Source organism: Carettochelys insculpta, chromosome 1 (genome assembly GCF_033958435.1).
Source record: "Carettochelys insculpta isolate YL-2023 chromosome 1, ASM3395843v1, whole genome shotgun sequence".
Classification (NCBI taxonomy): Eukaryota; Metazoa; Chordata; order Testudines; family Carettochelyidae; genus Carettochelys; species Carettochelys insculpta.
The window spans coordinates 255820740-255842189 of NC_134137.1; the positions used below are offsets into that span (position 1 = coordinate 255820740).

General features: G+C 41.4%; 2 protein-coding genes across 16 annotated transcripts in view; one reads left to right on the forward strand and one right to left on the reverse strand.

Annotated features, from left to right (window-relative positions):
- PLEKHA5 (pleckstrin homology domain containing A5) overlaps positions 1-21450 on the reverse strand; it is a 313047-nt gene that overhangs the window by 104136 nt on the left and 187461 nt on the right. For all 15 annotated transcript variants that reach the window (XR_012646953.1, XR_012646955.1, XR_012646954.1 and 12 more), the window contains one exon: positions 15156-15260. Coding sequence is in view for 12 of the 15 variants with exons in the window: in XM_075005058.1 (XP_074861159.1) it covers positions 15156-15260 (105 nt within the window). In the remaining 3 variants the exon portion in view is untranslated. The remainder of the gene's footprint in view (positions 1-15155; positions 15261-21450) is intronic.
- LOC142004280 (coiled-coil domain-containing protein 110-like) lies at positions 4078-5409 on the forward strand. Its single transcript, XM_074981820.1, has one exon. It carries the CDS (start codon positions 4078-4080, stop codon positions 5407-5409), a length of 1332 nt encoding a protein of 443 aa, XP_074837921.1.

The following is a 21450-nucleotide window of genomic DNA, read 5'->3' on the forward strand; positions in this document are numbered from 1 at the left end:
TTTTCTGAAGAGCAGGTTTTCTGTACATTTGATTTCTTAACACAATTCTTACTTTAAATACCAATCTGATTACCTAGAAGACTTACATTGATATGATCTATGCACACATGACATACAAGCCCATTATTTTAGGACCCTAGAGACTACAATTTACAGTGAATGGGAAGGAGGAAATAAATATTTCTGCTTTTTTAGAGAAACTATGTGAGCCAATATTTTAAAAGTTATGCTTATTTTTGTTGCCTTTCACAGAGTGTGCGACAAACTCCCCACACTGCCTGAATTCATACACACAGAGCAAATTTCTCTCCAACATAAAAAATTCTTAAACCAATTTAATTTGCTTGTATGTAATGTAACCTATTTGCAGTACGTTTCTCAGACTGAAGAACTGCCATCACTACCTGCACTGTATGTACGATGAAGCTCTGTAGTGTGCAGATCCTGGTAAAATAAGATTTAATAAATATGTTAATCTACTCCAAGAAGGGCATGTGTGAATTTTAAAAATATTCTCACAGAGGGTTTAAAGTGATATTCAAGGATGGCACTTCAGTAAAACTCAAAGCTTTATACACATACAAACAGGAAAATATTTTATGCAAAAATAAAGAAGAGTCATCATATTTTGGCCTTTTTCAAACTTTGCTCCCCAGATAAAAAAAAATAAACATTACCCAGAGTGTAAAACCTACTTTTTCTGAATAATTTTATCTATATTTAGCAATCACTCTACCGCTGAAAGTTGTTATAATTAGAATACTTGGCACTTATTAAAATCTTGCATCAGAAATGCTATACAAAACAGTAATGAATTAAGGTTCACTACACTGAGGTATTCATATTCCACAGAGATGAAAACAAGTACATAAAGGTCAACTGGCTTGCCCAATCAAGGTCACACACTGTATCAGCAGTGGGACTAGAATGCAGGAATCCTGAATCCCAGTACTGCACTTTAACCATAAGAGCATTAACTTTAAAGCTTTTCTGAATCCAATCAATTCTTTAACCCATGATGATGTTAAAGAGGTTGTTTAATTAAACCATGTAAAAATATAACACTCTCCTACTCAAGGACCTCAGTTGACATATACAGGGATCAAGGAGATTCTTCAAATCATGCCGATAACTGCACTGCTACTCAAACAGTGAATTTTCTTTTTTCCTTTCCTTTGAACCGTTAGGGTAAGATACATAAGAATGGATTCAATAGCTTGGGTATGGCAAATGCCTTGCTTCTGTAAACTGAATCCATTTGCATGCAGTGCATTTGCAAGCTACCATTTGCCTTCTTTTAATTGAGTGTCATTCCACACTTGCCTCAGCCACAAGGGTAATATCATGATAACCCTCAACCTCTTTTATCTCAATCTGAACAAAGTTTTGAGGATTAGAGTAACAGGCAGGAAAGCATAGAGCAGGAAGCTGGACCAAGATGCTAATGGGAAACCTCTCAAGGAGCTGTGGCCACATGCTCCTCTGGAGCAGAAGAGATGACATCTTCCATTGCTTGAAGCTGCAAAGAAGTGTACCTTGGGGAGTCCTCAGGCCTGGCAAATGCTGAGGAAAATGGAGATGGTGAACTTCCCTTGTGTGGTCCTGATGGACAGTTCTGCTCAGGGAATCTGCAGCTGTGTTTTGAAGACCTGTTTGGTAAACTACTGACTTCCATATGATGAAAAGAGAACCAGTTCCACAGCCATAGCTATTCTTGCCTAAGGACTGGGATCTTCCTCCCTCTTGTCAGTTTTGAAGTACACAGCTGCAAACTACATTGTTTAATATTACTCTTAGAGAGTGCCCCCCTGTAACACAGAGAAAGTGTTAACACACACACTGCTGTGAGTTCCATGATATTAATATGGATCAATGTCTCTTGTGAGGACCTGCTGCCCTGTGCTGTGGCACTTGACAGATGTGACACCTCCCCACCCCTAAAGCAGGGAAAAAGTGGCCATCATGAATGGTTTCAAGAGTGCTGGATGTGAAGATGGAGTTCCGATGAAGACCGTCTTTGCGTTTTTCCATCACCTGAAATATTTCACCACTCACACAGGCTTGATGATTTGTCTGAAAAGTACATGGTCCCTAGCCATGCCTGGAGACACCTAAGATGCAGATTTGCAAGGAGTAAAATAAACAAGGAGGCCAAAACTTGCCCTAGCAGTTGCAGGCTGGTCCTTGCAATTATTAGGGGCTGTGCTGTAAAGATCAATTGGGGCAGGGACAGTCCTAGCCAATGGGCAGCCTCGGGCAAATTTTGGCAGCCCCCACAATAACCCTGAGCCCAGTGCTCCACCCCAGCTCTACACCCAGCAGCTGGCCCAATGCTGCAGCATGCAGCGTGGCAGGGGCCGGCCTGGGAACAGAGCACGTGTCCATGAGCACAAGCAGCACAGTGGAGTGCCTGCTCCAGAGTGCGTAGCACAGGGTAAAGCTGGCTGCCAAGACATCAGACAAGCCCAACACACGGACCGGCTTTTTGGCGGCCCTGGGCAACCACTCAGCTTACCAGCCCTTAAGACCAGCTCTGAATTGGGGAATATAAAGAATCTGTTGTTGTCCAGGAAAGCCCAAATGGTCAGGGAGTTTGGTATGGGGCCAATTAAGTCCATTTGCTAGGCTGGTGTTAAGAAGACTTTTTTACATTGACACAGAGGTCCAGAGACTGATACAGGGGTAGGGCCTTGATGGTTGCTAACTGAGCATCTTTGGAGGTGTGCCCTTAGAGGTGCAAGTTTTCCAAACAACAGGAAAAGCTGTAACACCAAATTGACAAATGTGTGCCACTACTGCTGAGAGGAACTTTGCAAAGACCTTGTAGCTATGGAGATCCCAAAGAGAAAGGACAAGATAACAGCAATGTTCTGAACCCATGATCAAAAGCAGAGAATATCTGTAGAAGGGATGAACAGCCACATGAAATTGAAGTCTTGGAGATGAAAAGAGACAAACCAGTCCCTGTGACCTAAGGATGGCACTATGATAACTACCATGATCAATCTGCAATGCTGCTATAGGAGATAGATGTTCAGGTTACTGGCCCCAGCTTCTTGCGGACTCCAAATCACATGCCTATATACTAATGAGGCATGGGAAATTTACATCTGCACCTCATTAGCACCTTCTGGAAGGCTCATTACCTTGCTCTTCCGGAAGAAGTGGCACATGTAGACACAGCCTTATTGATTAGGTTGCACAGTTTAAAAAAATTGCTTAGATCCTCCTCCCCATCTTTCTTTCTTATGGGGAAAATTCCTCATTTTACGTCATTTCATATTATGTTGCAATTTTCCAGTCCACATCCCCGATGCTGGTCAAGGACCCCCTGTATTAAGATGGGACCACAACCCCACCTCTTCCGAGAACCAGTATTTTTGTTGGCTCATCTGCCATAAGGCCAATTGCAGTGGGATGGGAGAAATACTCTATTCTTCGACCAGAATGTAATTCTGTTATTTCATCTGCAATAGAACAGCGGCATTTATAGATGTCTGCCACAGTATGTGTTGGTGATAAAAGCACCTCATTGAGAAATAGGGCAATCTTAATCTGGAGGAATTCTACTAGATGTTTCACTAAATCCTGGAAGGTTCTAAAATAATCTGCATAAGAGGCCTGTGGTAGGACTCACTGGGAGGAGGACTTTGCCAAAGGGAATAACCCTGTTTTTCCATGGGTCTCTCTCTTCATCAATCTCTTCAGGTACTGAAAGAACACATGGTAATGATGAGTGATTTGTGGGAGCCTGCTGTTGTGGTACCACCAGGTATTTTTGTTGGTCTTTCTTAGACTACTGGTCTACAAAATTAGTTGTCCTAATGGTGTCTTGGGCTCCAGTAGGCCTACTGTGAGGATAAGGCAGAAGGTGGACCCCTAACAGTATTCATGACCAGGGAACTCCTGTTGGGCTCTGGAAAGTTGTCCTCATTTTATGTCCTAAAGCAGTGCGATGGTATTGTCCTGTGACAGGGTCCAGCATAAAAACTTCAGCGTCTAGGATGTCATCTCTGGTGGGGACAGTTCGGGTCAGTGTGAAGTAGAAGAGGCAAGTGCGGGCGGGCGCAGGACGAAATGAGACATTGCGATGGATACAGGAAGGAGTTTGCGGAAAGCAGCGGTGGGAGCAAGGGGCAGGAGACGGACCCGCTGCCCGTCTCCAAAGCCCCGGGCAGCTGCGAGGAGGCCGGATCGGATAATTATACAACAGGAACAGGAGGTCAAATCCAGCCGCAGTCAGCACTAAACATCCTTCAACAACAGCTGAAATCATTTCAGGCACTTCGGCAACAGACTCTGCTGAATGTTAACATGGTACAATCTGAAATCAGTGAGATACTGAATAAATATATAATTGACACCAAAACTCCACAGTGTACTCCAGACAAGCTTTTGATGACCAGCACATCTCTCAATATGGCTATGACTACAGAGAGTCCAGAAAGGCCATTGTCTAAGAAGAAATTTCATTGTGATAAACTCTGTACCACTCAATCTGTGGAAACAAATTCTAATAATATCTTTGGAAATGTGGTCAATGATGTAAATATTTCACATCAGTTTTCATTCAGAGCTACAGCAACTGGAAAAATATCAAACTCAGTTGAACCAATTGAAAACAAAACTATGGTTGCTCTAAGTAATAATTGTAAATTGAAGGATTCTGACAAATACGAATGTGTTCTTAGTACTGATTTGGAGGCTGAAAGTATGGTGCATCCAACTGAGAAAGTAATTTTGGATGACTCTGAAGCACATACGCCTCTCCTCAAATATAATGATGAACTTCATTTAACAGACAACTTTAATGATTCTATCAGACCACTGAAACAAGAACTTCAAAAGTCTCACAAACAGAAGCTAGCATATGCATTTAAAAATCAGAATGTTTCCTGCAGTCAAAGTAATGTTTCTGATATGTCAGAAAAAGACCTGGAAAAATCCGCTTTTATTTTATGTGGAGAAAAACTACATCTGGATTTAAAATCAAGTGAAATAGCAGAACCTGAAGAATCAGCAGATAATAATCTGAGGCTTGGACGAGAATTTAATAAAGACTCTGAATGTGATAATTCACAGAATTCTATGTATAGAGCTACATGCAGTATACAAAGAGAAACAGAAAGCAAGAACAAAAATAAAGATTTGCATAGGTCTAACACTGGTGTCGACACCATCCAATTAAATGTCTGTTCTACAGCTATGAAAGATAAATTATTTATGCCTGATGGCACAGAGAAACTACAGAAAGAAAAAGAACAACAGCTGCACATTAAAAACCAAAGGTTATTAAAGCTTGGAAATCAGAACTTCTATGAAGTCAGGCCTGATGAGTACACCACAAAAATGGAAGAGTTACAAAATTCCCTGAAAGATTCTAAACACTTGCAAAATCTCCTGAGTTAAAAGGGAGACAGAAGGAAGTGTCTGGGGAATCAATACCAGTAGCAAAAGCAGTAGATCAGATCCTCATCTGGTGGCAAGGGTTCAGTCACCAGCTATTGGAGTAGTAGAAGAAAGGAGCTCATTTCCCTTTGGGGGGGGGGAGACTCCAAAATGATATCCTCAGGGGAAAGGAATCTGGAGGGCAAAAGAGGCCTAGAGTAATGAGCAGTAGACTCTTGAGGCAGTATCCAGGCCCAGAAACGGAACTGCTGAACAACTGGGGCTGCTGAAGTTGATACTGGAGACAACGACAAGGTAATGTCTGTACTCTGAGTACTGATGTACCAGAAATGCAGCCAAGTATTCATGTGAGTGACTTTCTGGCACCAAGAAATGATAGTATAGGTGCCCTTGAGGCAGTCTTCTATTTCCTAGTTTTAGATGTATCTTGACGCATAAAGATAGAACTAAGGTTGGGGCTTTTTGGTGCTTTTTAAATGAAAACCTCTCACACCAGGACTTCTTAGATAGTGCCAAACGTGCGGTACTTGCATCAGCTGGGGTCTTGGCTGTATGCACTATAGGATACAAGGTCTTAGAGCATTGACTCCATGACTTAGCCCTCCTTCTAGAGATGGGAGAGAGGATTTCTTCTCTGAAAGGTTTTCATCTCCAGAACCAAACTTGGAGCTCCCAAACTCACCAACACAGCCTGAGACCCTAAGACCAACATACTGGGAGGAAGGGAAAGACAGAGGGAGACGGACACAAAAGATCCTGTCACAGTTAAGATGCTTTCTCTTGAGAGAACCATCACACTCTCATCCTGGGGTAATTCTGTACTTGTTGCACCTGAAGCCACAGTAAAATTGCAGAATTCCCCCAAGACTGACTCTAGCCTCTTTGCAAGATCTCACTTTAAAATCATGTTGACTTTATAACATAGTTGGACAGGAGTTTCTCTGAGACTCAAAATACTCTGTCTAACTATAGGGAAAAGAACCGGGACAGATCTGGCAGAATCCAGAGATCATATACATAAAACAGAGAAATGTCGTGAGCCACAACAGGCAATGCAAGAAATTGGGCATGGGGGACTTGGGAACCATCTGAACAGAAGATGTGCCACCACTAACAAGATAATGAACAGGCAAACTAAAAACTAACTAAACAAACAAAGGAAGAAAGAAAAGGCAGGACGCAAATGAAAGCAGCAGATTGCTCTGTCTCAGGCCACAGGTAGTTTAGAAGGAACTGGAGTGGCTGTGGATCTGTGCCTAAGGGCATGAGGCACTGCTCTCTCAGATACACACCAAGGCAGTGTTCCCTGTCAGCTGAATGCTTCTGTGGCCACTTAGGACAGATTCAAATGTCATCCTGCAGATGAGCAGAACATCTACAACACCCACAGCAGGCAGCATGTGCTTTTCCCAGTGGTACACATCTGCACATACCTCAGTGCACATAAAAATTTATTGTGTACATAGATGAAAAAAGTTAGAGGGAACATTATTCCACAGATGTTGCTTTTGCAACCTCCAATCACAAGTGCACAGGTGAGCACACATCCTATAGTGGACATATACTTGAAGGACTAAGTACTATGGATAAAAATATGAAGAAAACACATTCAATTTCTGAAATAAGAGATTACAATATAGATAGTGCATCCAGGTGTGGTCTGTTCTCTGAAACACCCGTTAGGTATTTACTTCTCATGGTACTGAAACATTCTGACTACACACTTGGTTCCCAGTTGATCTTAATGTAACTCAGGAAAAAAAAACCAAAACAAAAAACCCCCCTCATTCAGAAATTTACTGAAAATTTTACCAATTTTCCCTCTGATTATTTGATTAAATGTCTCTGACAAGTTATATTCAAGGATGTTTTAACTTCTTTTTTGATATCACCTCAGTGTAATTCCACTGGACATTAAGGGACCTAGGAGAAGAGACTGCAGAGCCAGTGTATACAGAATGAATGAAGTGGAGAGGAGTGGCAGCAGCATGGGGATTGGACAGACACTGGGGGGAGAAGCAGGGTGGCTGTGGTGTAGCCCACAGCCACTAGGCTGTGCTCCGAGTGCACCACTATGAGGCCCCATAGCTTCCCTTCCTCCCCCAGCCCCACTTGGTTAATGCTGGTCCCGTTGCTGCTGCTAAAGCATAGCCCTGCAACCACTGGCAAAAGAAGGGCTGGCATTGACTTTCCCTGGATCTCCAGATCCCCTGGTTTCAGACCATCCAGCTCCCAAGGGTGCCGAAAAGGGGACAGAAAACCCATACTGGATCTCCTCTGAAGCAGAGTACCTAAATGCTGTGAGTCATTCACGTGACTAGATTTTTTTGCTATTTCCTTCTATATCAACACAAAATGGTACTCACAAAAAGCCAGCTGCGAGAAATTGAAGCAGCAGCTAGTAAATTAAAAATAGAACAGTGACAAATATACATGGAAAAACACCTACAAACTGATATCAATTAAATTCTGAATCCACAGTCAACTGGATCGGTGTGTAAATGTTAGGGCTATCAAGTGACTAAAAAAGTAAATGTAAAAACTACTGTCAATAATAGAATATGGTTTATTTAAATATTTTGGATGTACTCTAATAAGCACGGCCATACTGGATCAAACCAAAGGTCCCATGCAGCCCAGTAACCTGTCTGTCAACTGTGGCCAAGACCTGGTGCCCTAGAGGGAGTGGACTGAACAGGTAGAGATCAAGCTATCTTCTTGCAATCCATCTCGAGCTTCTGACAAACAGAGGCTACGGACACCACTCCTTATCCATCCTGGATAACAGCCATTAATAGACCTGACCTCCATAAATGTATCTAGTTCTTTTTTAAAATCTTTTATAGTCCTAGCCTTCACAGCCTCCTCTGGCAGGGAGTTCCACAGGTTGACTGTGTGCTGTGTGAAGAAGAACTTTTTCTTTGTTTTAAACCTGATGCCCATTAATTTCTTTTGGTGTCCTCTAGTTCTGGTATTAGGTATCTACATTTTAAAATATATCTCAATTACAGCAGAGACTATAAAAAGTGCATAGTGCTTACTTTATATTTATTTTTATTACAGATATTTGCAAAGTAAAAAGCTGAAAGAAATTGCACTACAGTAATTGTATTAGGTACATATCATAAAGTTAAACATACAGATTTAGAATTATGCACAAAAAATCTATATTCAAACTAAAACAATGGTAGACTTTAGAACCCTTGGTGCTATTTATTGGTCAGCTAATCATGCAGACAAGTCTGTTACAATTTGCAGGAAACAATGCTTCCCACTTCTTGTTTACAATGTTGCCTGAAAGTAAAAACTGGCATTCACATGGCACTGTTATAGTGTCATAGGATATTAATGTGCCAGATGCGCTGAAGATCCATATGTCCCTTCATGCTTCAACCACCATTCCCAAGGATATGCATCCATGGTGATGACAGTTTCTGCTTGATAACAATCCAAAGCAGTGTAAACACTCAATCATTTTCATCATCTGAGTCAGATGCCACCAGCAGAAGGTTGATTATCTTTTCTGGTGGTTTGGGTTCTGCAGTTTCCTCATTGGAGTGTTGCTCTTTTAACATTTCTGAAAGCATGCTCTGTTCCCTGCATCCCCTAAAGCATTTGGAAGGCACTTCAGATTCTTAAACTGTGAGATGAGTGCTATCGATATTTTTAGAAATCTCACATCGCACCTTCTTTGCATTTTGTCAGGACTGCTATGAAAGTGTGAATATGTGCTGTCTCATTAACCAAAACTGTCAAATCATGAAACACTGATAAAACAGAACAGGAAACATGCAGTTCTCCCTCAATGAGTTCCCTCACAAATTTGATTAACTTAAAAAAAAAACATATCAGGAATATGAATGTTCAGCACATGTGGGATTTAAATACCTCACACCATCTGTTAAAAAAAATGCCATGCGAATGCCTGTGCTCACTTTCAGGTGACATTACAAATAAGCAGAATATAAATGTAAATAAGAAGCAGAATGCAAATGTACATAAACTTGTTTGAATGACTGGCTAAGCAAGAAAGACAACTGAGTAGACTTGTAGGTACTAAAGTGTTACATTGTTTTGTTTGAGTGCATTTGTATAATAAAAATCAACATTTGTAAGCTGCACTTTCATGATACAGGAATTGCACTATATTAATTGTGTGATGTGAATTGGAAAACACTTCATTTTAACAGTGCAAATATTAGTAACAAAGTGAACATTGTACACTTTGTATTCTGTATCATAATAGAAACCAATATTTGAAAATGAAGAACATCAAAATATTTAAACAGAATACCAACTGAAATGCATTAACAGTGAAAGTAATCACAGGTTTTAAAAAATAATTATTTGAGTTAAACATGAGTTAACTGTGATTAAACAGTCCTAATATACACATAGTAAAACACTAAAAAAGTTCCCAGATAGATGAGGTGAGAAGCAGCTTCTATGCAATCAAAATTTTGACAAAAGACAGCTCTGATATTATCACAATACAAAGGGCTGGACTTTCAAACTGAGGCTACGAAGCAGCATGCATTTACACACATGTTTGGCATATACAGTAAACCCTCAGCTCAGGCAGAGGTTGCATTCTTGCAACCCTCACGTAACTCCAATTTTTGCACAAGTCAGGGAGGAGAGGGAAGCATGCAGCTGCCTGGCTCCCAGCTCCCCTGGGCTTGCAGGAGGTGGGAAACAAACCAGCCTACCAGGGCTGGTCAGTTTCCTGGCTCCGGAACCAGGGACAGCCTGGTTCCCATCTCCCAGCTGCTTGTGGGACCCAAGAAACTGACCAGCTCATGGCTGGTCAATTTCCTGGTTCTGCCAGTGCAGGGCAGACACTTCCCTTGCCTTCCCCCAGCTGCACGGCTGCCAGGTTGAAAGTCAGGGGTTTTTAGCATGCCTAGCTGCAGCACGGCTGGGGGAAAGGCAGGGGTAAGGGGCCACAGAGTAGGTTCAAGTCGTACTTAACATGCATTGAAGTGAGTTACGCACAACTTGAAGCCACATAGTTGTAGGGTTGACTGTATTTATGACAACTGTGTTGGGAACTAGGTCTAAACCAAGGGTGTCCAACCTTTCTTCCATGGGGGGCCACATGGAGGGGACAAACAAAAAACCAATCCCACAACCCTCACTCATGTGCCTGCAGATTGGGACCTCATCCCCCTTGCATTCCTGCCCCTCAACGAGGAAGGGAGAACCAAAGTTCAAGGCCTTCCATAGGCCAGATTGCATCTTCTGGGGTCCTGAGGCTAGTAGATTTTATGGGCCCTCAAGGCTCTGTGGTGGGGATACCCAACGAGGAATTCAGCATGTGGGAGGGCACCACTGAGCAAAAGGATAGGGATGAAAATGCAGGTTCTGTCTGGGAGGGAGGGTGCAGGAGGACACCAGCTTGGGGCTGGCCAGGAGAGTGCTGGAGGTGTGTGGTCTGGCTGGGAGGGAAGGTGCAGGAGGGGGCTTGGTGTGGGGGTCTAGGCAGGAAGAGGCTAGATGTGTTGGGGGTCCAGGAGCCAACCAGGGCTGGGAGAGCTGAGCGGGGGTGGGGAGCCAAGTATGGTTGGGAGAGCTGGGCAGGTGGTGGTGGGGAGCCAACCGGGGCTGGGAGAGGGCCACATGAAGGGTGTGCATAAATGGCCTGTTTGCCACATGGCTCCCAGGTAGTGCTGGAATTCCAGCCAATGGGAGTAGTGGGGAAACCTTCCCATGCGCAGTTTCCCCCCAGCCAGGGGGAGTGGGAGCAAAAGTGCAAGGAACCGCACTGGTTTTCCCAAGCAAGCCAGCCTGGCCACAGGGCAGGGCAGGGCAGGGCTGCCCCCCATCCCACACCTCCAGTGGTAAGCTGGTGCCACAGAACAGCCTCATCGGGGGCCAGGCGTGGGGAGGGAGAAAGGGTGGGCACAACGCAGGGCAGGAACCTGAGTGAAAACACTCTGCTGCAGAGGGGAGGAGAGGAGGTCTGAGGAAGCCCACCTGCCACAAAGGAACCTGTCTGAGAACAGTGATCTAAAAGAACATTTGTTTTAATGTTTTAAAAAACATTTTGTCCTGACAGCCAAGAGCAAATAAAGCAATAGATACTGGCAAAGATGGTCAGGCCTCTAAAATGACTTTTCTAGTATTAAAATACATTCAGGGTGTGTCTACCCTAGAAACTAACTTTGAAGTTAACTTCAAAGTTAGGCACTACTTCAAAGTAGCCAGCAGAGAGTCTACACACATTTTCCCTAACTTCCAAGTAGGGAGCCCAACTTTGAAGTCCATACTCCATTCACGGAAATGGAGGAGTGCCCTACTTCAAAGTAGGCTGTGTGTAGATGCTCAACTTCAAAGTTGCTTACTTTGAAGGTGTACTTCAAAGTTACATTTGTAGTATAAACACAGCCTCAGTGTCTCATATTTAAAATTGTCTAAATATTTAAGCAATGATCAAAAATGTTTGTGCAGAACAATCTAATGATAGAAATGTTATTGACCAAGAGTTTTTGCCTGAGGCTCAAATGTTCATGAGATGTCATTCTACACCTCAACACAAAACTGTACATTATCTAAAATAGGACCAAGAGTTGTCTGATGAGCAATGAACTTTCGTTATGCAAAGGGATTATGAATAGGTCTAAAAGGAGAATAATTTAAAATGCTGCTTGTAAAATGATGATTCTAAACAAGATCCACCAGCTTTGTACCATTCTACTGTAACCCACATGATTTGTATTGCAGCACATAACATATACTCTGAACATGTGCAGCCGGCAGGTCAGGGCAACTCAGTTAAAGACCCAGAAACTTCCAGAACAAGGTGGTCATTATCACATATATTCAGTTGATGTTCTGGGCTGTACATAAAGTTTTCATTGGGGGGGGAACCCAACTGGCAGGTTACATTTTAGTCATGCTCTGAGAACTAAGCCAAAGTGTGAAAGAGATCAGGAATTTTCAGTGGTTTGAGCACTGGCCTTGTAAACCCAGGGTTGTGAGTTCAATCCTTCAGGAGGCCATTTAGGAGTCTGGGGCAAATGGATTAAAAAGAATCTGTCAGGGATGGTGCTTGGCGTGCTGAGAGGGCAGGGGACAGGACTCCATGACCTCTTGAGGTCCCTTCCAGCTCTATGAGATATCTACGTATGTATATATACACATATGTAAAGGAGTTAAGAACCACCCCCACACACACACACCCACACTGGACACCACAGCTGATTGGTCAGAACCAAGAATTGTGTCTGCTGTGAGGTCTAAGTTTATTCTGGGTACAAGGAAGTGCCACATTAGCTTTACTTGCTAAGGAAGCCTTCCTTAAGAATGTTTGGTCCACCAGCTTGTACTTTATAGACCCAGATGTACTGATGGGGAAAAGTATTTGTCACCTCTAGCAGCTACAGAGCCTACAGAACATATACTTAAGCTAACTCCTTTACAGGGGGATTCTGCTTCAGACAGTGAATTGGGCACTAGTTAGCGAGGCGAGGGTTTGTGAATTCTTACTTGATATAGCTAGGATTGTGGGGAGAAAACTATGCTACAGAGAGATATCAAGGACATGGTTATTTTACACGTGACCCCAATCCCTATAACACTTTGGATTCAGGGTACAAACTTCTGTTTCTCCAGCAACTGAGAAGTCCAGTTAGTTATTACCACAACAGCTGGAATGATACTAGCTGTGGAGACCCCCAGACCGCTGTCCAGACTGTTTGCATACAGGGTTCTTGAGCTGACAGGGCTGAGATGCTGACATTTCTCAGATTCAGATTTCAAGGACAAAAGGGAGCATTGTGATCATCTCATCGAACATCCTGTGTAAAATAAGCCATAAAACTTCCCTCAAATAATTCTTAGAGGATTACTTATAGAAAAAATATCCAATCTTGATTTAAAATTCAATCTACCAGAATCCAACATGGGCAAATTGATCCAATGGTTAATTATGTTTGCTGTTAAGAACTGACTTCACAGGTGAGACACATTACATACCATAGTCTCACTATAAAGATGAGACAGAGAAGATCAGAGGGGAATACGTTTTGTTATGTGCAATGATATATAGATAATGTTATGTTTAAGCCTTACAATTGAATGTCTGTAACAAACAAATAAGGAACACCAGTAGATTTACTGTCTAATAACTTTTGTTCAGAAGTTATTCATAGCATCTACATTATTTTACACCATTTATAGTGTGTGGGGTATTTTAAGTGTTTTTTTTTACTAACAAAGTATATGATGTATTCTTTGAAATTGACTGGGAACTATTAATATCCACTTACCAGGGTTTTATAGACAATAGCCTCAAGATTTAACTTTATGGTAATTTTTGAAAAGTCATGAAAAAAACAGAACTGTGGTCTGCCTGGAACTAAGCTGAAATGAAGAAAGAATGGAAGCATACTAGTGCTTGAGCTCCTTTGACTCTTGTTACATTAGTTAGAGAAGCATATCATTCACATAAATGGGTTAAAGTCCAGCAGAAAAATTTTTCCCCTGCCATCCTTCCTGATGCAAACTGGAATTGATAATCTATGCCCCCATCTCCTCCTTATACCCCACCAAAACAAAGAATTCTAGTGGCCAATTATGTTGTCTTATAATCTTTGTATTGGATTTTAATTCAGATAACTGACCATCACATTATTAGGCATAATTAAACAATTCTGCTCATGGTGCAGACAGTAGTCCTGAGGGCATTCTGTGCTCCCAAAATAAACCTTCTACACATGCTATTTTAAAATTCCATAAAATTCTGCAAATTTTGCCAAATAAATGTGGTGAGAGCATCACTGGGTGTGTAGAGATGGGAAGTCACTATGTAGCCTTCCTATCCCCAGGACAGCCTCAATAGTGAGGCTGCACCCAACACCAACACAGCACAAGGATCAGTCTTGCCCCAAAAACACCCCAGAGCCCTGAGCCTCCATGCCAGGTGCATCAGATGTAGGCAGGCAGGCTCCATGTGTGGAGGGGTTTAGTGTGAGGGGCAGATATAGATGCCTAACTATGCCTGGCAAGTGTTGGTTCAATACTTACATTCATTACTGCCCCCCTCGCAAATCTCCCAACAAATGTTTTCTCCTAAATATCAGTTTGATTGTTTTCTATTTTTTCCTGTAGCAACCCACAACATGCTAGAAAGACATTTTCTTGCTTAGGCTTTAACAGTTCTCAACTGTTGATTGCAAGAAAGTACAACCTGTTACATGGAGATTTTTAGAAGTAGAAATGACAGTTAAGCTGTTGGCTTTCACTAGTAGTTGTGTGCCTACACTTTAAAAACCTTCCCCTTTGTCTATGTTAGAGACTAAAAATGAGTGTGTGCGCATGCATGCGCATACGTGTGTGTGTGTAAAACCTATGTTCAAACCAAAAATTTTCCCCTCCAGTCATCCCAGAATAACAAACAGCAGAACATTTCGTCACTCACTCTTGCCCCATGAAGTACTTAGTCTTTCATCCATCTTCAATATGTACTTGTCAGGTAGACATACATCTACAAAATTCTTCAAGTATAACAGATCCCTGAATTTATAACACTGTACCATTCTTCTCTGGTGCTTCCCAAATGAATACAGAAAGTAAACCACCATTCTAACCTTACTTGCTGCCTTTATTCATTTTTAGCATGTATTTTAATCAGTAGCTGATATGACAATGAAAAACAACACATGCTCCACAAGCAACTGTCACCTTAATACCAATGTTTCACAAACTATTGTCCTTCAAACAATAAACAGGGAAAAAAACATTACCTGCTTGTAAAGCCATCCCCGTTTGATAACTGGTGCATTCGGATTCCTCTTTATTGAGTTTGAACGCTTTCCAAAATTATGAACCTTTTTTGAAGAGCGTGATGTCTAAATGGAATAAATACGTTAAAAATGCACTATCAGTGTCTGTTAACTCTAGAAAATTGTCATACGTTTCTTTCCTTAGACTTTTGTTCTCTATCCAGGTTCTCCCTTGAAAATTGCAGAATATTGCTTTCTTCCTTTTCAAACACATATGATAATTGCCATACCAGTTCTGCTGATTACAAGATTTCTCTAAATTTTCTGCATTGAGAATGGGAAATCCCAAGTGGATAACTAGATCAAAACATTTTAAACAGAGATTTAATATATTTAGGGGAAAAAAACCACACCACACTTTGTTCTAAGATATGGCTTGAAGAACACTTACAAAACACTAGCAAGAGAATTAAAACTATGAGAGAGAGCAGTAATTAGAGGAAAATATGCTCCAGACCAACACCTTGGTGAGAAAAGACCAGCTTTAGTCTGCTCCCAGCACAATCCCTATCACTGGGAAAGGGGCCAGGTTTCTACAAGGGTGCAATCTCTGGCTTTTGATTGAGACTTTTGTATCCTCCTTTGGAAAATTCTGTACTCCCAACAATTTTCCTATTAATTTCTCTTGGCTCCTACAAAAGGGAGAAGATCTTCACTACTTCTTGATCCAACAGCTGTTTTGGTTCTCCTTCTACTATAACTCCAGCTTCCATTTGTGATGAGGCTTGTAGCGCTTTTTTCCAGCTGCTGCAGAAAGAGACTGAAGTGATTCTTGGCAGTTTAGAAGAGCATCTGTGAAACTAACCAGGGTCCTAAGTATCTGACAGGTAGCCATGTTAGTCTGTAGCTTCAGGAACAACAAGAAGTCTTGTGGCACCTTATAGACTAACAGATATTTTTGGAGCATAAGTACTGCTTGATTTTAGACAAGTCATGTAACTTCTGCAGCTCAGTTTATTCTAACACTAATGTGATACACTACCTCAAATGGGCATTTTAATGCCTTAACTAATACTTATGAAAAGTGTTAAGTTACTCATATGAAAGGTCCTTATAAACAACTGGCTACTTTAGTAATCCATGCATAAGACAGCTCTTTGATTGCATAAATAAAGCCATGGGAGGATGGTGACTATTTATATATTATAGAACAGAACATAGAGGTGTATCTCAGATTGGAACCAACACAATAAAAGATAAACAAGATTTAAGTGGGTATTGATTTTTTCAGAAGAGCAAATGCTTCAGTGTGCTTACAGTGTGTAACTGTTCAATTTCACCTTTGACTGTAATAAAGTATTTTCCATATAAATAGCAGACAATATTAAGCCATGAGCATCAGAAATGCTGGATATTTAGACAGGGAGAGAAAAAGGATTTTAATTTTAATACAAAACTTAAAAAACCTATTTTTATTTAAATAAATATGTTCTGAAATATCTTTGTATTCTCTTAGAAGAAACCTAATAAAGTGTTTGTCTACCAACTTTGCAAGGAAGAGTTTATTAAAAATTCTGTAGTGTCAAAATGTACTTTTATTAAAACACCCTTGTTGAAATGAACAGGACATTTAAATTAGATTTCAAAGAGATTTTCACGTACCACTACATAATATATTACATTGTAATAATATACAGCTTTTGCGAACAATATTATTCTGTGAACAGCGGCATAAGGCCTTAAAACAAAAAAGCTTTGTATTCCAAAATCTTTATTACGGGGTTGACTTAAAAACCCACAAGATGTCAAGTAAGGGTGAAGAGTATATTTTAAATTCATTTGAAAGTAAAACAGCTGAACTAAATTTGATTTGGAAAAAAAGCTAAATCAATCAAAAATATACATAATTCAAAACAAGTCAAAACTGTTCTACAGCTCAACATTTCAGTCTGGAGAACTCAGTCTACCTTCAGAAGATTTCAGTAAATAATGCTCAGAAGATTTATTTTGTCAGAAGCATAGAAAAGAATGAGGAAGAAAAGACTACCCGACAGAATACATTAAAGATCAGGTCTGAGAACTAGATATTAAGATTCCAAAACTTGGAAGTTATTGTAACAAATATAATTAAAATTATGTCTGTCTAATTATATGTATACATGTTCATAAATGTTTTCACAGACATTACAAGAGCTGATTACCAAGGCTGGGGGAAATTTTCACCCAAATAAATCAATTTTGGCTAAAAATGTAGTTTTGGCTAAACTTTTTGAAAATTTGACACAGGTTTGCCAAACAGCTTCAGTCAAACACAAAGAAGATCAAAATGGAACTTAAATGTAATTCATAAAATAGGCAGAAAGTGTTTCAACAGGTGGATATTAGGTTAGTCTCAAATCCCTCCTTCATAAGTTGTTCCATTCTGTATAAAATATTTGACTAATCCCCAGCAAAAGTGAGAATGACACTATATTATAGGAGGGCATAGGAGGGAAGACGAATTAACAGTGTCAGGGCTTTCACCTGGGAGACAAGTAGCTGCTCCAATTACTATTTATATATAATAGAACAGTTTCAACAGCAGAAAGAGACCTGCCCAGAATATAATCCACTGAACAGGACACTCTCCTGCAGTGGGGGAGACAAGTTAAAATCCCTGCCTACAGTAAACAGATAGGAGAATTTAACCTGTCTCTCACATCATAACTAAATGTCCTACACTCTGGTCTAAAGGGCACAAATGAGGAAGAAACTCCAATACCAACAGCAGCCATATGTGAATGTAGCCCTTCATTACCTTTCTTTTAAATATAGCAAGAAATGAAGTGTTTTGATTAACATTTTTGAAAATTTTTTTTAGATTTTTTTAAATTTCCAGTTGAATTTTCCCCCCAAACAAAAAGCCTGCTTTTTCTCTTGCACTACTAGTTTATTCACCCAAATTCTTCAACTGTTTGTTCCATGCAATATACAGACAGAATAATCTTTGCTTGTTCCAAGAGCAAGCAATGCAATGTGCCTACTCAGCCTACAATTTGGTATACATGAAAGGCCCACAAATTCCTTTTTGTTTATGTTGGTTAATTCACCCTGATGGTGTTGCCCAAAAACAATTTCAACTCCTCAAGCAGATTCGGGTAATTTAAATGCACATCTTTTCATTTTAGTAAACAAGCAGATGCACTTTCACATGAAGCTTATGGAGGTCAGAAGTGAATCTTTACAGGCTCATACAGTTTACCAACTGCAAATATCCACTGAACAATGCAGCAGTTGAGTTGAGTTTTCCTAATATTAGTTAAAAAAACAAAACATTGTAGACACATGTACAATTCTCTCTCCCTCTCTCTCTTTCCGTGTGTAAAATTTCCTTCAGGACAACAGGATGATATTATGCAAATATATCTGCCAGCCACCTGGAAGGCTTGGGGAAGGTTGCTATGGACCGCCCTGCAGGGATGGAAAGGGAAGGGGGCGCAGCTGGATCACCGCCAGCCATGGGCGAGGGGAGGAGCTGGGAGCAGGTGCCAGGCCATGGCAAGGAGGCAAGGTGCCGCTTAGATTCAAACTGTCTGCCACTACTTACTCCTCCTACCCTCGGGTCAGGCAGCAGGAAGTGGCTCTCCTGTCAGCAGAGGCAGCCAGAGCGTGGCTTTGAGTAACACCTTCCCTCCCCAGCAGACAGGACAGAAGGGCCTGCTCAGAACCACAGAGATCATCATAAACCCTGTAAAATTCTGCCTGTACAAGCTCATACCATATTACTAAATTTTTGTTATGGGGATATCATATTCTCAAATGCCTTTATAAAGGTTTAACTAGCATCTTCAGAATGCTTGGAGGATACAAGCTGAAAGATAGGCTGGAAAAAAGGTAAAATAAGGAAAAACCTTTCCACCACACCACCTTTTAGCAGTCATGAGACTACGCAGAAAGTGTGTCAGGCTCTATCCATACAATCTTCAGCAGGTTTTGGTCTAGGGTAGGAAAAGAACTGAAATAACATCATCTCCTTTCCAGAAATCAGGAAGTTGGACAAATGGTTTTGAATTTACAACACACTGAAGGTTGACCATAAAGATGGAGCACTTAATAGCACACTAGAATGAATCTCCATCCTCTCCTTTACCAATGTGTTATTTTATTTTTGGGTGGAAGAGGAAGTGAACAAGAGGAGGGCTGAATGCCTAAATCAAGCCTCTTGTGGCTTGGACTAACATAGGTCAACTCATCTTTTTATCAGCCTCCGAAAAGAGGCTTTAGACTCTTAGGGCTTGTCTACGCTACCTCTCTACTTTGAAGGGAGGATGGTAGGTAGGGTGTTGGGAGTTTATTAATAAAGTGCTGCAGTGCATATGCAGCACTTCATTAAGCAAATCCCCCCCGCAGCAACTTCGAAGTGCAGGCTTGCATCTAGCCATGGCTAACCTGCTAGTACTTTGAAGTGCCCAAGGTTCTTTGAAGTACCAGCGGGTTAGCTGTGGCAAGACGCAAGCCTGCACTTCAAAGTTGCCATGGGAGGGATTTCCTTAATGCTGCATATGAACCGCAGCACTTCATTAATGAACTCCCAACACCCTACTTACCATGCTCCCTTTGAAGTAGGCAGGTAGTGTACAGACAGCCTTAATCTTTTTTTTTTTTTTAAATCAAAACTGAAAACAGAATATTTTACAAATAGTTATGCTAATTATGAACTATTTTATACTAATTATAAAGAGCAGCATTGTACTCCCAAGAACATTGAAATATTCCTCTCTCTCAGCTGAGCTGCTCCAAATATGAAACTCCTCATTATTTCCCCGAATAGTCAGATAAGTCCTTAATCAATTTGCATCAGTCTTCCATGAAAATTGTTTAGTTTACAACTTTAATAAATTGCCACCAATATTTTTGTTTGTGTTAGAACTAACCAAATGGTGTTCCCCCTTTCCCCATTTTATAGAGGACCTAAATAAATACTCTCCCAACTATTTTCTCACTCATGCATTGTAATACCATTTTAATAACACACAGGTAGAAAAACCTATGTACTATGCCAGCCTTTTAAAACAGGAACTTGTTTTCTAGAAAGCAAAACACAAGACCAGAGAAACAAAATAATTTGGGCTGGAAATTATTTGGAAAAGTACCTATAAGAGAGAATTCACAGAGAGACTCAAAGAGAATATAGGAGTCTCAACGGCGGACCAGGAGGTGTGGTGCTGCAAATTGACAACTCCTGTGAAGGCAGAGGAACGTGCCCCACTGCCTTGTGGGTTATCCTGGGAAGGAGTAAGGCTAAGGGAGTAAACCCTGACAGAAAATCCGGAGGGGAGTCCTAAGGTGGTTCTGTGTCAACTTCTGGCACTGTCCCGGCAACTCTTGCAGCTGAGCTGGTACCAAACGCAGAGGTTATCCTTTCCTTTGGACTATATCAGTAAAACCGAGCAGCGGGGCCTGGTGTCTGGGCAGCCCAGGGTCTCCATAAAAATTGCCCAGACTCACGCCTGGAGAGGTACTCCGGCATCGCTGAACAGCGTTGAACCAATATGGGAGGCAACAGATACTGGTTATAAGCTCTTGCTTGATTGGCATAGAGAACGAGCGCCAGGGGTTGCTTCCAATGGTGGGAGAGATCATCGCATCTCATTGGACAATCACTGCATGTCTTAAGCTGGGCAGCTTCCAGCCAGTAGGGTACTGTCTCGTCACAGTTCACTTGCCTCACTGGGTACATGAGGCTTAAGGTTCCCAAACCTGAGAAGTGACTGAAATGAGCACCAGACAAACCAACAAGAAAATTGTTAAGAAAAGAAAACCATCAAAGTTTCAAGCTTGCTTGGAATGTACGGACCACGTTGACTGGTTTGACTGAAGATCTTCAGGACATCAGTGACACCCGAAAGACTGTTGTCATCAACGAAGAACTGAAGAGGCTCCAAGCTGACATTGCCACTTTGCAGGAGACGCGACTCGCAGCTTCAGGGTCCCTAAAGGAAAAGGACTACACCTTTTTCTGGCAGGGCAAAGCCCAAGAGGAAGCCAGGGAGCATGGTGTCGACTTTGCCATCAGAAACACCTTTCTGCAAATGGTAGAACTAGTCACTGGCAGATCAGAAAGACTCCTTCAGATCAAACTTCAAACCTGCGCTGGTCCCGTCCAGCTGATCAGTGCTTACGCTCCAAACCTGAACGCCACACCAGAAGTAAAGGACAAGTTCTATGACGAGCTTAGTGCCGCCATAGTGCAAATACCTGTTAGTGATCAATTGTACCTTTTGGGTGACTTCAATGCAAGAGTTGGAGCTGATCGTGATTCATGACCCTCTTGCCT